Source organism: Zootermopsis nevadensis, unplaced genomic scaffold (assembly GCF_977971745.1).
Source record: "Zootermopsis nevadensis isolate Lab colony 2312 unplaced genomic scaffold, Znev_1.0 Znev_ptg000022l, whole genome shotgun sequence".
In the NCBI taxonomy this organism is placed as follows: domain Eukaryota; kingdom Metazoa; phylum Arthropoda; class Insecta; order Blattodea; family Termopsidae; genus Zootermopsis; species Zootermopsis nevadensis.
The window spans coordinates 10,179,726-10,195,704 of NW_028259154.1; the positions used below are offsets into that span (position 1 = coordinate 10,179,726).

Consider the following 15,979-nt stretch of genomic DNA (forward strand, 5'->3'; position numbering starts at 1 on the left):
AAGCCTAAATTTCTAATTATTTTCCAAAGAGCCCACTTCCCGCCACTGAAGTTAATCTTTTTCTTAATTAATGCCAACAACGATTTTAAAGTAGGACGCTCGCCTTGTGTAGTGTGAAATTCGTTAATCGTTCTTCGAATTACACACTTGTCAAAATCATCTACATCTGTTTTAATTTTCCTTCTTGGCCGTTTCTTGTGAGGTGTGCTGAATTCTTTTCCCACTCGTTTATTATGTTCGTACTCTTTCAGAATGCGTTTCAGAGTACTTATGGACACACCAGTAGCTTCAGAAACACGATTTTGTATTTGATTAACGTTAATCACATTGCCGCTGTCCGCTTCTTTCTTCATAAAACTGTAAACACTTATCATCATTTCTCTACTTTGGCTGTGTATTACTTTACGTCCCACTATTTTCTTTACACCTCTGCCCACGCTTTGCATTCTGTTCGTGCTGAGTAGAAACAGCGATGAATATGAAATGCCTATTAAAAATGGGTCAATGTTTTTGAAATGGAATTTACCACACGAAGTGAACTCGGTCAATTCTGCCTTGCAACTGAGCTCTGAGTTCACCCCATCCACTGTTCGGGGTGGAAATGCACTGCACATCTCAAGGCCATAGCTCATGTCCTAGCAAACAGCCTATACATAATACATGCATATTAAATGCATACATACATAATACATGCGTAAATACATTCATACATAATACATATATACATACATAATACATGCATGCACACACAGCGGATACACAAATTGCAAGACCCACCTCAGAATTTGTAAACAAATTAAATAACGAAGGGAAACGAAGAATTTAGCCCCCCCATTATATCAGAAAAGAACAAATTTCAATAAAAAACAAACATAGCCAATGAAATCGTATTTACAACATTGTAGGAGGAAATAAAGATATGAGAGGGGGAAATGAATGGTTTACTAAATCTAAATATGACCTAACAAATTGAAGGGCGTAGTGCAAAAACACGACAAGGCACACTTTTATCGAAAAGGAATTTTCCATGTATCGCTTTTACATGTGTCGCTAAGTGGAAGAAATTTCTGAAGAATCACTTTGATGGATCGGTTCTGAACAGTCGAGCAGCTGAAGTCATGTCAACAAATTTGTCAGTGATTTAAGAAAACGTGTGTATAGGAAGATTGTTTGAATTCGGAGATTTGAATTGTGTACCGCCTGCAAATAGGAGCTTCCCAATAACATTAATTACTAATGGGTCAATGGTAAATTACGAAGGTGAAGTGACGAAGCTATTTTTACCGACACACGAGAGAAATACACGTTTTGGTTCTGCAAAATAAGTCCATTTCTGTGGTACATGCGACAATGTGATAAGCCACGATAATTTTCAAATTTTAACACTAACTTATCTTTGACATCTTTAAATTGTAGTTATTCTTATACCTTGGTAAAATATATATGAAATTAAATATATATGAAATTAAATATATTATGTGTAATGTTTGCGTTATTTACTAGAATATTATTTTTATAGGATTTAACAAAAAATAAACAAAGCCCCGAGTAAACTTGAATGTTCTGGCTGGTAATGTTTGTGCAGTAAACCCTTCATTACAATGTAAACAAACATACGACCAATGTACCAATTTTACAATTATGGCACTTTCATCATACATACAGTATGTCCCGAAAGTACCTCAACCCGAGGATTACGTATTAAATATTGTGTTAGTGTGGTAGGAATCCAAGGAGCACGAAGTGTTGTTATTACTCAAAATTATTTGCGAACGCAGTCGTGTGAAGAAGATAAACTGGAATATTACGTGCGGCTTCGTAATGATTCGGGCAACCACTTTTTAGCTCGTTAACCGTTTTCGCGATACTAAAGACAAAATGTGCAGGACAATTTAAACTTTTTTTGTAATGACGAACTTCGGTTTGCGGGACTTGTGGGATACCGTGTAAGTATTATTGATCTGAGACATTATTTTGGTTAAATGAGATGCTTTGTCCAAAATTCTTCTTAATTCTTCTCTAGAATATCAGAGGGATTCAGGAATGGTCTGCTCCAGGTACTTGCCTATGCTGATGATGTCAATTTGCTGGGGGATGTTGTGTGGGTACCATAACCAAGAATACAGAAACTCTCCGAGAGGTTAGCAAGGAAATAAGTCTAGAGGTAAATGTAGATTAAACTAAATACATGGTCGTAATAAGGAATCAACTTCAGTAGCAATGGCGGAACATAATTAAAAGTAACACGTCATTTGAAAATGTTTCAAAATATAAGTATCTGGGAACAACAATAACAAATAGAAATGAGGTCCTTGAAGAAGTTAAGAGTAGAATACATTCGGGGAACGCTTGAATTTATCCAGTTCAAAAACTGTTTTTATTCCGTTTAGTAACCACAACACTAAAGATCGGTAAATATAAAACAATAATTTTGCCTGTTGTCTTGTATGGTTGTGAAACATGGTCTCTTACTTTGAAGGAAGAACGTAGATTACAAATGTTTGAAAACGGTGCTGAGGAGGATATTTAGACCTGGGAGGGATGAAATACGTGGGGAATTTAGGATTTTTCGTAACGAGGAGCTGCGTGAATTGTACGAGTCACCTAGCATAATAAGGATAGTGAAATCTACGAAGCTCCGATGGGCTGGATATGCAGCACGAATGGTGGAGGCAAGTGGTGAGTCCAGAGTTTTGGTGTGAAATCCTTCTGGAAAACGTTCACTGGGCAGACCAAGAAAGGATGGGAGGGTAATATCAAGGTGTATCTTAGGGAGGCAATTCTCAAGACTAAGAATGGGATCAGCCTGTCTCTTTGTACGGGCAGCAACGAAGGCTTGTTCCTCGGTTGACCACGAGATTTGCTCTCTGCATATCTTTTGTTTCCCCTAGCAGTCTGCACCGGGGTTGGATGACGTAATGGAGAGATAAATTATATGTTTTATTTTGAGCAATGAATCAATCGTAACTGCAGACAGCTGACTGGCCGTCGAGATTTAAAATGTGAGGGAAGTTTTTATTATGACCTGACTGTCCTAATTGAAAGAAATCAAGAGTGCAGAACACTATCATAAAAATAATTATGTTATTTTTATATTTTCATCAGGTTAGAGGACGACTTATTTATGATTTAAGGAGAACTGAAAAGTAAAATTCACAAATAAACAAAGTAATTATATACTGGGGCCCGCGGAAATGAAGACTGCAATTTTTATTGTTAGTCATGGCGGTCGAATATAGACTGAAAATTAATCTCCTTAAGATTTATCTGGGACAATCGCTTATAACAGAGTATACGATATGAAGATTCCTGTCTTCTGGGCTGTTGCGCTGTGTAGACTGGTCGATGTTAACCAACGTTTCAGAGGTCATGCTGCCGATGAATCATCGCCCTGATGACGGAGGCAGTATAACCTCTGAAACGTCGGTAAACATCTACCAGAATACACAGAGCAACAGCTCAGAAGACAGGAATCTTCATACTCAACGCTGTGAAAACTTCAAATCTTACAGAGTATACGATAATCTGAATAGAAGTAGAATTTTCGCGAAAGGTCTACTGGAAAATTATGATACACTATCCCAGCCAGTGGAAGCAACGTAAAGTAATCACAGGAATACTATTTTCGTAAATAGAAGACGAATCCTAAGCTCTGAATATCTTTATGACACGTTAAATACAATTCCATATGCAGTTATCAGGTAATGGTTTCCAAAAAATGAAGAATTGCATAATTTTTCAAACAAATTAAACGCCTACAAAAAAACTTAACTTAAATCTGCCAACGTGAAATGACGCGTGGAAATTACATCGGAAGGCTGAGAAAACGAACTAACTAACTAACTAGATGGCTTACCGAACGCAAAGGTTCATCACCGAATTAACCAAAGCCCTCCACCGGACCCTGTCCTGGGCCAACCAAATCCAGTTTCCTTCAACTCCTATCTGCCATAGATGCCGCCTGAGATTATCCTCCCATCTATGTCTAGGTCTCCCCAGCGGTCTCTTCCCTTCAGGTTTCCCAAAAAGTACCCGGTGCACACCTCTTGTCCCATCCATGCGCGCTACATGTCCCGCCAATCTCACTCTTCTCGACTTAATCACCCTCACAATACTGGGGGAGCAGTACAGATTTTTAAGCTCGTCATTGTGCAGTTTTCTCCACGCCCCATCGTCTTCCCTCTTAGGCCCAAATATCCTCCTCAACACCCTATTCTCAAACACCTGTAACCTGTGTTCCTCCCTCTGAGTGAGAGACCATGTTTCGCACCCATACAAAACAACAGGCAAGATTATTGTTTTGTATACTTTAATTTTCAGGTTCTTAGAAATCAGACGGGAAGACAAAATATTTTGGACTGAGAAGTAGCAAGCATTTCCGGAATTTATTCTCCTCCTAACTTCCTCACAAGTATCATTTTGATTTGTTATTGTTGTTCCCAAATATTTGAACTTTGTAACCCTTTCAAAGGATTTATTAGCCACCCTAAGATAATTTTGCCCGCCTGTCTTCTGATGACGAGATACTAACATGTACTTAGTTTTTTCTGAATTTACTTCCAGCCCCACCTGTCTACTAGCCTCTAGTAAAACTTCTGCGTTCCTCTTTATTGTATTTATATCGTCCCCCAATAAATTAACATCATCAGCATATGCCAATGATTTTGCTACAGGTTTCATTTAAGCACATTTTTATTAGACCCACTAGCTTCTTTGGTATACCAAATTCAATAAAAATATTATATAGCACTTCTCTCTTCACAGAGTCATAGGCTTTTTTGAAATATATAAATAACTGATGTACGGTCCCACCGAACTCCCATTTTTTCTCTAGTATCTGACGAATGCAAAAGATCTGATCAATCGTTGATCTGTTTCGTCTGAACCCACACTGATGATCCCCAATAATTTCGTTCGCATATGGGGTTAATCTTGCCAAAAGAATGTTGGATAGAATTTTGTATGAGGTTGATAGCAGCGATATTCCTCGGTAATTACCACACTCAGTCTTGTCCCCCTTCTTATAAATAGGAATAATTATGGATTCCTTCCATTGATGTGGCATCTCTTCCTTATCCCAAATTAACTGAATAAGCTTATGGATCCTCATATGCATCCCTTTGCCACCTGCTTTAATTAATTCGGCCGGAATCTAATCAATTCCTGGAGATTTATAACTTTTCAAGTTCCCAATGGCTAGTTCCACTTCATCTAAGCTAGGTTCTGGCACCAACAGTTCAGCTGTATGCATTTTAATCTGTCTAATATCACCAGTATCATGAACATTTAAGAGCTCGCTAAAGAAATTTTTCCACCTATTCACAATTTTTATTGGATCTGCAAGCAAATTGCCACTATCATCCTTTACCAAATTGGTCTGGGGTTGATATCCTTTCTTAAAGTTATTAATGCCTCTGTACAGGTCTCTGATGTTTTTTTCCTTATTATTTGTCTCAAGTTCAGCAATTTTGCCCTTCAGGTATTCCCTTTTCTTAGTCCTAAAGGTTCTACTAGCCTCACGTCTCACGTTACATAGATTATCCGCATTTGTTTTGTTTGGGTTCTGCAACCATTGAAATTTTGTTTGCTTCCTTCGATCTATTAATTTTGAACATTTTTCATCAAACCACGGTTTATTTTGCTTTCTCCTGTAGTATCCTAGTTTCTCTTTTGCTGAAATTTGGATGGGTTTCTGACATTTTCCCACTCCCTGTTGATGTCCACACTTTCATTATCCTCATTTGTCTCTAAAATTTGAAACCTATTCGAAATTTCAACTTGATATTGTTCCTTTGCCTCTCCCTCACTTAATTTTTTCAAATCAAATCTTTCTGTTTCAAAATTTTGTTTAGTTCGTCTACTTACTGAAAGCCGCTCCCTCACTTTTGCTACCACCAGATCATTGTCGCAATCTGCTCCTCTGAATGATCTCACATCAATTACATTTGTCTGCCTTCTCTTATCTACTAAAACATGATCTATTTGATTGTGTGTTCTGCCATCTGGGGAAGTCCAAGTGTATTTATGGACATCACGGTGTGGAAATTTTGTACTTTTTACAATTAAATCTTTTGACGTAGCAAAGGTTACTGCTCTAACACCGTTATCATTACTAAGTGCATGGAGACTCTCGCTGCCTATTGTGGGTTTGAATATATCCTCCCTCCCAATTTTTGCATTGAAATCTCCAAGCAGAATTTTCATGTGATACTTGCCAAATGTATCAAATACTGATTCCAATTCTTCATAAAAGCTATCCTTGATATCATCTCTTTTGTCTTCAGTTGGGGCATGAACATTAAGGACAATGATGTCGCACCAACGTCCTTCCAAAATTACGTAAGACAACCTGTCACTAACAAATTCTACTCTCTGAGAAAACGAACGGTTTACAGAATTTAATTAGTTACTTGCCGACCACAATTTGGAAACTGAAAAAGAATGTATAAGTAGGCCTTGATGAATGAATTGCGTTTTGAAGTGTTAGCAAACGTAGACGTCGAATGCGACGGTCAAATACGAAATTGTGACGCGGATCCTAAATTAGAGAAACGGCCGAAATTTGATACCAGAACACACAAAATTTTTATGACCTCTGCAGAGATTTACAAAATTTGACAACCAAAGAAAGAACTTAACAGGATTAAGGGAAGGTGAATGTACGATAATCAAGAATAATAGGAGAGAAATGATGCAGATGTGAATTTACCGACAAGAGCTCACTCATAGTTGGGCTGGTTTCTTGTAGTCTATTTCTAGGGGAGAGGTGGGGACATATAAATGTAAAAAATTGCAACTTGATGGTATTTGGGGAAACACAAGATATGCAGATGCAAATTGATCAAAAAGCAGTGGATGATGTTCGGTCTTCTGGCCTGAAAAGAAATCTGAATTTCAAGTGTAACTTCGTCGGAGAATAAGCAGTGTTCAATGTTGAAGGTTTCGGTGAAGATCGAATTTGTCCCTGTCATCCTAATGAAGTGGCTGCTGAAACCTTCCCTGTCCGCTCCCTTCCTAGCCACGTGGTCGCTAGCCCGGGGTAAAGGCGTAATTTCGAAGTTGTTATGAAATATCCAAACCGTATTTAAGATGACACAGAGCCAGGGAATAAGGCGCATTGTGGGAAATACACGACCCTCATACCAAGGATAATCCTGTGACCTGGCGGCCTACTTCTCTCAGTAGCAGTAAAATAGGCCGTGGCTAGTGATTAAAATAAGATTTAGCGAGATTGGTTATTAAATATTGAGGGGTCGTCGGCGTAGATGGAGGAATGTTAGCGAAAAAGGAACGAGTAAGCAATTTAGTCTTTCGACACTGTTGCTTGTTGCTAGGTAATGGACCGAGTGGAGGAACATTCGAGGAATAGTTCCAGCTCAGATATGGATACATAACACCGTGGAAGGCAGACTGCAATGCGACGCCTTGTCGGTTATGAAAGGGGAAATTGCTGAAATTCAGGTGTTACAGATTATGTGGTGCTGTGACAGAACGACATTTGAAAATCTAAGCCCAGCACTACTGTAATTTTTTTCATGACGCTAGGCACTTGTGGAATGAATTTCTAATTCACATTTAAAAGGGGTTAGAGATTCAAGTGTGAAGATTTGTATTAAGGGACGGAACCCCTCCGAAAAAAATGTTTTTCTAAGAGGCTAAATTTCGTTTCTTAACTAATTTTTTTAGCTCACAGTACGTAACGTTGAAAAAATGGGAGAATTAAAAAGAATTGAATCTGGGGGTCAGAAATACTGTAATCATGGACGAACGAATTTGCCTAGATTAACAGGTAAACATGAAGAAACTGGCAGTGACTCCCCCCTTAATTGAATAGGTCGTTGCTTCTCAGGTATTTTAGTCATGCCACCACCACCACCCACTGCCGTATTAAAAGGAGGCTTCCTAATTTTCCCAAAGACATTACCCTGAAGATAACAACGCAAGTGCTTGCCGAAACATCCAGAAACCAACATTTCATGACGCTGCTTATTCCAGTAAGCCGAAGTTACACATTGAAAAAGCCAGTTGCTGCTTACTGTAATGGAGAATCAGTGGCTGCGATGTTTCTGCAGGCTGTTTCATTCCACTACAGGAAGCATTGACGATGATTCTTCTTCGCCGATCTGCTCTGGCTGCATCCACGCAGAAGGTTCGCCTTTGATGTTTCTTCACAGACGTATTTTCTTCTGTTGCCCTCCGCCGTCTTCAGGACTCAGGACGTGCCTCCTCTTCTGTGGTTTCCTCGGGTCCGCCTGATGCGTTGTTGTCTGCAGAACCCGATCTTCTGTGACCACCCCTCCTGATGGTATCACAATCCTCAGAATCGTGTCTGGGATGCTGGAAGGGTGATCGTTGTCACATGTAGGGTCTGCAAATGAAAAATTCATAATCGCATTTTATGTTCATGGGACAATCAAACTTACTCTTAATACATTAACGTGTGAAAATTTTTGTTTTATTCCACCTCATTATATTTTGTGTTGACAACTGGTTTAATATTCTTTGAAGACTGCGTCTAATATTTTAATGTTTTTACAATTAAAACTAAAGGACTTTTATCATAATTCAGCTTTCTCTTTCGTAATGTTAGTACCATTCAGTTTAATAATGTGTGTGAGGCAGTGGTGAATACTTTGACCACGTGTGACGCTGGCGATGGAAGACAGCACCAGATATCTCATACAGTGTTATAAACGCGTACAAACAAACCTTTACTTATTTATACTTTATACTTTAAAGGGATACTTATTCACGAGTATATAAGTTATATTTATTTAATATAATATAATACACAAATTCACGAAACTTGAATTTAATTACGTAACTGGAAACAATAAATTTTACAAGCTGATGAAGCAGTTATTTGAGTTTAATATCGAGGTCAGAGGCTGAGAGATACAGAGAAAACACAAAGTGCGAAGTTGATATAGTGAACTTGCTCAGTGAACAGTTGTCTTATGCAGTCGAAGCATTTTTGGGTGCAGCTACTCAGATCAGACATGCGTGTTCTGTACGACGGTATTGTAACATTCTACAGAAGTTCTGTATTAAAATCCTAATTTATCTGCAGTTTTCTGTTGAATCTCCATACAAAATTTGTTTGAATCCTACTCTGAGAAAAACTTCAATGCGGGTGGCATTACAAACTAAAAGACCGACATCGACACGGACTGAGTTCCACTGTCTGGGCACATCTGATATTTTGCAAGTGTTGGGGAACTCGATGCAAGTTAGTCGCTTAGTTCTGAAATGAAATAAGATATCTCACCTGGTCCTTGATTGGTGGATGCAGGGAGGCAGTCAGGTGAGGAAGCCAATGGGGCACTCGACACCTGCGCTGGTGGATACTCAATCTGTTGACACGAAAATAGGAATCAGTTGCTTGTAGTAGTTTGTTCAACATTCGCCCTTCTTAGTGATTCTTTGCAGCAAAACCCAAGTTAGAGGCAACTACTTTTGCTGTTAGAATTACGCACTCAACAGAACTGCCCCTTTGCACCATTTCAGACTCAATTAGACTTCAATGCCACCTGCTGTTAAGTCGCGCGACTAGAGGCATTTTCAAAATTGAGGCCATTCCACCCTCGTCAGGATGAAAGATGATATACCGACGAACTCAGCAACAGAGAGTTCCTTCAGTGCGAACACTGGCCAAATACTTACCAACGACCACAAGCGAATTTCAAATAAGAAAATATAGCAGAAGACAAAAAAGGAACACGTGGGGCAAAACAGCTGTTTTATGGTCATTTTAGATCGATTTGTTTATTCTTGTTTACGACAATACGTAATATAACTTCGGGTGAGCTGCTCGACGTCTGATGAGTACAGCGCGCCGTGATTGGATAATGCTTTTTGGAGTAAGTTCCAGGTTGCCGGATACGACCGAGATGTGTCTGTGGTCTTAATTGATTAATCTAACATTTTTAATATTATTGCGACATTCAAGCGACACAGCAAAACAACTCTTTCTTGCAGAGCCTGAAAGTGGTAAATATTGTCAGAGCCTACGACTGCTTATCTAATAATTAATTATTTTCTCGCGTATGTTTGAATGATGAGTAATAAGACATCATTTATCATGTGAGACAAAAATAGAGAGGATTTTTACTTAACTTTGTAACTTGCTATGCGTAAATTGTACTGCAAACCTAATGTATGTTAAGTGTTAACACTTACTGTGGTTGCACGCTCCAGGGAAGTCTCGTCCAAGGATGGCGACACAAATGAGAAGTTCTGCAATAGAAATTAGAAAAGTCACATTTAAGCAAAATTCTTTTGTGTTGGAACGTCTTCACTGCGGCGTTTGTAAGATCAGAAAAATGTGTATTTGGAAAGAAGTTGATAAAATCGTATCTTCATTGTGAAACAGAGAGTAAGCCCATAAAAATAAAAAATCTGTCTGTCAAACCAGAGTTACGGTGCACAAATATCGGCCAAGGCCTAATCACCAGAATAAAATTATTACTGACTGTAACACCTCGAAGGGAACGTGACCCTCGGCTTCCAACACGTGTTCTAAAAGGGCCAGAAATTAGCCTTGTTCTGATGCGACACGCAATAAAAGTAGGAAAATTACGTGTTCTCACCTTGAAAGGGTCGTCGCTCCTTGGACGCCAAGTGCCCGCTGACCGAGGGTCAGACGCCACACCGAACTGGTTTTCATCGACGCTGATGATATCGTCGAGATGTGGGAGGAAGGGTGGTGATATCTTCTTCGCTCTCAGTTCATCCCAGTCGATGGTCTGTAGACAAAGCACAAGCAAAACAGAGTGAAGAATTCTGGTGAAGCAGACAAGAGAACACCTCAGTTTGTTATAATTGCAGGGATTACGAAATTAAGTCTTCTGGGTTGATGTAAATTGTTGAGACCTTTTTAAGTGTTTTGTAACGTCGCATTTACTGGGAGGAAAGTTTTAAGATGTATAGTCGTGTCCATAAGATTCGTGCGTGAAAGAAATTTCAGATCAGGTATCGTGAAACTTTTATATTACGGTTTGTTCTGGGATTACAATCAATTTTCTTTGGGTTGTCTATCTCTTGGGGCCCTCAATATGTCACTGAGCTCGAAATATTTCGTACGTCGCAATTTGGATGCAAGGGGTCCTTAGCAATTTCCCTACGTTAAGGGTTGCCTTCTGATGGGAATGCAGACCGCACTTTTTATTTATTTACTGAAGTTTTGAAACAGTAGCAACTTCTAGAAACATTGAAACTGCACTTTGCTTCCTTAGAAATACATTAGAGTCTGACCTTCAGTTATTCGACGTTCAATTTTTACGGACGTGCGTCCATTTTGTCAACGGCCGACTCAGGGTGTTCTGGAATGAGTCACACTTCCTGATCGCATTTTGTGCACTCCGTCTCTTTAGAGTATTTTTTATTGCCTTCGATAACACGAGCGGAGATCTACTTTAGTTTCTTAACTGAAGTTAAAAAATTTCTCATAACGAAGCGATTTCTTTCGTTAAATGTCGCGCGAAAAGAGAAAGTAGTTTATTTTTCCCGCGGAACAAATTTAAAGTCTTACAGAGACCAGACAAACGTGGGGCTATGCAACAAATGGCAGAAGAACATGGCGTCAGGTGCCTTACCCTCGTCTCTTTCTATGGTCGTCTCAATTATCCGATCGTCCTTCGGGACTTTGATTTCTTGCGTCCAGGAAGAGGACAGTTCAGAACTGAAGCATTTCTGTGCAATATTTTATGGTAACAGATTTGGGAAGACAACTTACGGCGTAGAAAGGATGGATCTTGATTTCCTCGGCGCCCCCCGCTTCACCACCTAGGCGAAATTTCGGGTCTCTAATGAGCAACATTCCGATGAGACTCGACGCACGTGGTGGGAAGAAAGGCGGGAAGTCGGGCTCTTGAGTCAAAATTTTGCTGTAAAAGAGAATCGAATTAGTAAATCTGCCATTATGTTCCCTGATGGTATTTCATTGTTCCTGTAAATGACTTCATTAATCTAAGCCACCGAAATAGGTTTTGCAGGTTCATCTATAATAACATCTTGAGATGCTGATCTTTGTTTTCCGTTTCCTTCCCTGTCCCTCACATTTAATTTATTCCTTGTATAATCTTTTGTTTCGGGTATATTTCGGCCTGAATTTTGGTTTCCTCCATGAAGTTGATTCTCCGGGAATTTCACTGGCATTAAAACGGATAACAACTGGCACTCTGTTAGGGTCAAACTAATCTGTGTAGGACTTTGTTTAAAAAACATTGCTCTTCGCAAATAAGGAGACTCACGTAAATAATGCCTGCATGTTCATTTCTTCGAACGGCCTGGAGTATGACAGCATCTCATATATCAGCACTCCCAGGCTCCACCAATCAGCTGCCTGCAACAGTTAAAATTAGGACAAGAGTTTTAATCAGTCACTCCCATTTCTTTGCACCCTCCAGAAACAGAAAAAATGGATTCTGCTTCCTGTAATGAACGCTCGGAAACTGATGCATATATTATGTAATCATAAGCAGCTGATATATGCATAGAAGAAAACACTTACCATGTCGTGTCCTTTCTTCTGGATTACTTCGGGGGCCATGTATTCTGGAGTACCGCAGAAGGAGTATGTTCTTTTATCCTGTTGATAAAAACAAGATTTTAAATAAGTTACATGTGACAGGCAATGAGACACAGAAATAATTCCCTAACTGAGGTACTAGAAAGAAAACTTTGAGGATTGCTAACACCCAAGGATGCACTTCAGACCCAGTTCTGTTTATCTTCTGACGTCATAACATGTTTCTCCAACGTAATGAGTTTTCCCGTCTTTTTCAAGGTCTTCCATGTTCTTACTTTCCAAAAACTTTCAACGTCAAATATATGTTTGCGTTGCTTCTCGCCCTACTTAACTGGCACAGTGTAATTCCGAAAATTTATCCCTTAGGAATACTCGGTGAGCTGGACGTTTCACGGATTTGCTAGGTTCCAGGATTTCCTTGCTCGAAGTAAGACACGCATTTCACAGCCATACAAAACACCTGGTAAAACCGTGCATCTAGATGTTTAACGTTTTGCAAGTGGATAAGATACGTAATGGTGGAAGTATTTGTGGAATTTTAAACAGCAAATTACAGACAACAGGCAATGCTGTAGGTAATAAATTCTGCGCTTGTTAGTTGACACCCTCAGAATCTGAGAACTTGCGATGTCCCTGTTAAATGTAAGTACAGGAGAAATGCTCTCTGAATATGGGTGCCCACACTTCGGAAATTTCAGATATTTATATTTTTATTGTTCTGGTAATCTGAGTTCCCTCAAAGAGTTACTCCCTGATGGAGAGAAATTCCCTCATCATCTACATTCCAGCCAACACAGGGAATTAAAGTGATTGAATAAAGCAGTTGGCACTAAGCTTACCTCCTGATCAGACGGAAACTCCTTCGACAGACCGAAATCCGTCAGCATTACATGGCCCGCGGCGTCCAGAAGGATGTTCTCCGGCTTCAGGTCCCGGTGAACTATTCCCATCTGAAAGAACAAATGAACACGTCTCAAGAGCATTGGGGAGAAGGAAACGCATTTTTAATTTTCGATATGTGCATTTTTATGCATTTTTTATAGTTCATTTAACGACGATGTACGTATATGGATTATATGGCATTGGTCTTCGTAGATCGATCTTAATTACAGGCCGTGCATTTTAATTAACTAATTCTCGTGTTTCAGCAGGTAATTATCTATGAATCTCGCTTACGTAACTACAGAAATAATAAGTATGAATGTTCTATTATACTAAATTGAGAGATATGAAAGTTGTAAAATGAACTTTTCTAGGTGCGGAGAATTACTTGGCGGCTAAATAATCAGACATGACAGAACTAACCAAAGTCCTTGCTTACTAAACCGGGGAGCATTCTTCTGAAGAATCGAGCTAAAATTCATGAATTACCATTTGTTGTGAATCAAGATATTTCTCACAGAAATTACAAAGGATTCGATGTACTGTGAAAAAATAAAGGGAATTTGAAGAGAACTCTATAGCCCTGAAATCAGTAAGCTAGTTACTTTTCATGTGTTGTACCCCCGCCCTATTTATTATGCTGTTCAGTGGGAGTGCTGGTTGCCTACCTCGTGCAGGTGCTGGAGGGCCAGGATAACTTCGGCGGAGAAGAATCTTGTTTCAATCTCCGTAAGCCTACCTCGCTGTTCCAGCAGTTCGATGAAGTCTTTTCCTGCGACGTAATCTGCAACAATAAAGACGAGATCGCGTTGTTGTGAGGACTCTTAGGCCACTGAATGCTGATGTATTGTATGTTTCATCCGACAACTGTATAATTATAAATCCAAGCTCTGCAGAAGACTAAAAAGTGAAATATTTTAAAGGAGAGCGAAGGATTATTCCACAAACGGAGTTCGTATCAGGACCCTACACATTTAGTTAAGGTGATGTTTCGTTTGATGTACTCACCCATTACGAGATGAAGGTGTTCTTTGGATTGAAAAGCGTAATGCAGTTGCACGAAGAAAGGAGTGTCGCGCGTTTTTTCAAACACGCGACGCTCCGTCCACGCGTTTTCGATGTCTTTTCTCTTCAGTGATGTGCTCTTGATGTTCTTCATGGCGTAGATTTTACCGGCGTCGCTTCCATCCTTCTTCTTTGCCATGTAAACTTCGCCAAACCCTGTAACAGAATCTCAGTTACGTTTCATCTTGATATCTGTACAGGTACGGGCTGTCGTATCAGCAAAGTCTCCTTTCAAATAATTATGATACTCTACCCTCTTTTTTCCAATACCAAAACTTCGCGATGAATATAAAATTCATAAATACGTGGTTCGTCTTCTCTTTAACAAGCTCTAAAGCACTCTCTGATAGGTTAAGCCCTTGTGCACAGGATATTACTAGATTTTATTGTTTCCTGCATGGTGACAGAAACAAGGTGAAATACCGTTTAGGTCTGTGAGTTTTCATGACTGCAACTTTTATCGTTAAAGTGCTTACGTGTCGAATCTCCATGGAGAGTGGTCTTTGACCCATTCGTGAGCTGTCTGCATAATTTGATTAATTCTAACTTGTTTGAAGCCCTGCGTTTCTAAATGTCTCCGCAAATAAATGTTATCATTTCTTAAATGATCCACCTTTTATCATTTTTTAGCATTCATAAATAGAAGAATATTGTTCGGCAGAATAAGGCCTACACAGTTCTTAAAATCCCTAATTCTGATTGCTTTAAAGTAAAAGGAAATGTACATTGTGCATAAGAAGAACTACCTCTCGTGTTTATCTATTTCGATACAGTGTAAACCAGAACGCGAATGTAGAATGACGATAACATTAATAAGAGAAAATTGTTATTTCACTGCCGATTAAATTGCATTGCACTTGATCATGGACTAGGAAGGACGCTCTAAAATGCTGATATTCTTCTCTGCCTACTTAATAGATGCATTAGAGAAAAAGTCTCTAAAAGCATCCGTGGTGTTAGGCAGTGTCAATGTGGTTCCATGCATTTTTTGCTGGGGAAAATAATTTGCCGATCTTGATCTACGCTCCCGTACTCAATCATGAATCATTCATAACGTAATGCAGCGGATATGAAAGAAAATATCAGGGTAACGATTAAGCCCTGGTAACACTTCGCCGTTGTCAATCTGCTATTCTGAAAAGTCAATCACGAACGTGGTCAGCCACCGGGGAAAGATCGATAATGTTGGCAAAGCATTTCGATTGCCTTAGTTCAGGGATGACAAAATCTGTACCATTTATAATTTTCAAACATTTATTAAAATTACTTAAATAAGAAAATATATCCTATAATTCTGATGCGAGAATTTTACGGGAACATCAATGAAGATTTGACTTGAGTTTATGAATTTTGTAGTTAGATGCCAGTTTTTTGTGCACAATAACACTTGAAACTGTGTAATAGCTCTGAATTTCCTGCAGTAATTCGAGTTCTACATTCAACTCAGTGACTGTTCCAGAACTGGGGTTGAGGTGCAGTTTTCTTGCTTACAAAAACGCCACT

The 15,979-nt window shown here is 39.2% G+C and overlaps 2 protein-coding genes across 8 annotated transcripts in view; one reads left to right on the top strand and one right to left on the bottom strand.

The window, feature by feature from the left end:
• SPR (G protein-coupled sex peptide receptor) overlaps positions 1 to 15,979 on the top strand; it is a 619,021-nt gene that overhangs the window by 238,482 nt on the left and 364,560 nt on the right. The window lies entirely within an intron of this gene.
• LOC147873007 (ribosomal protein S6 kinase alpha-4-like) lies at positions 7,755 to 11,860 on the bottom strand. Its single transcript, XM_087353560.1, has 5 exons — positions 11,735 to 11,860; positions 10,590 to 10,745; positions 10,180 to 10,236; positions 9,269 to 9,353; positions 7,755 to 8,368 (listed from the first exon to the last, which is right to left on the bottom strand). The coding sequence occupies exons 1-5, from the start codon at positions 11,816 to 11,818 to the stop codon at positions 8,169 to 8,171; spliced, it is 582 nt and encodes a 193-aa protein (XP_087209686.1). The 5' UTR covers positions 11,819 to 11,860; the 3' UTR covers positions 7,755 to 8,168.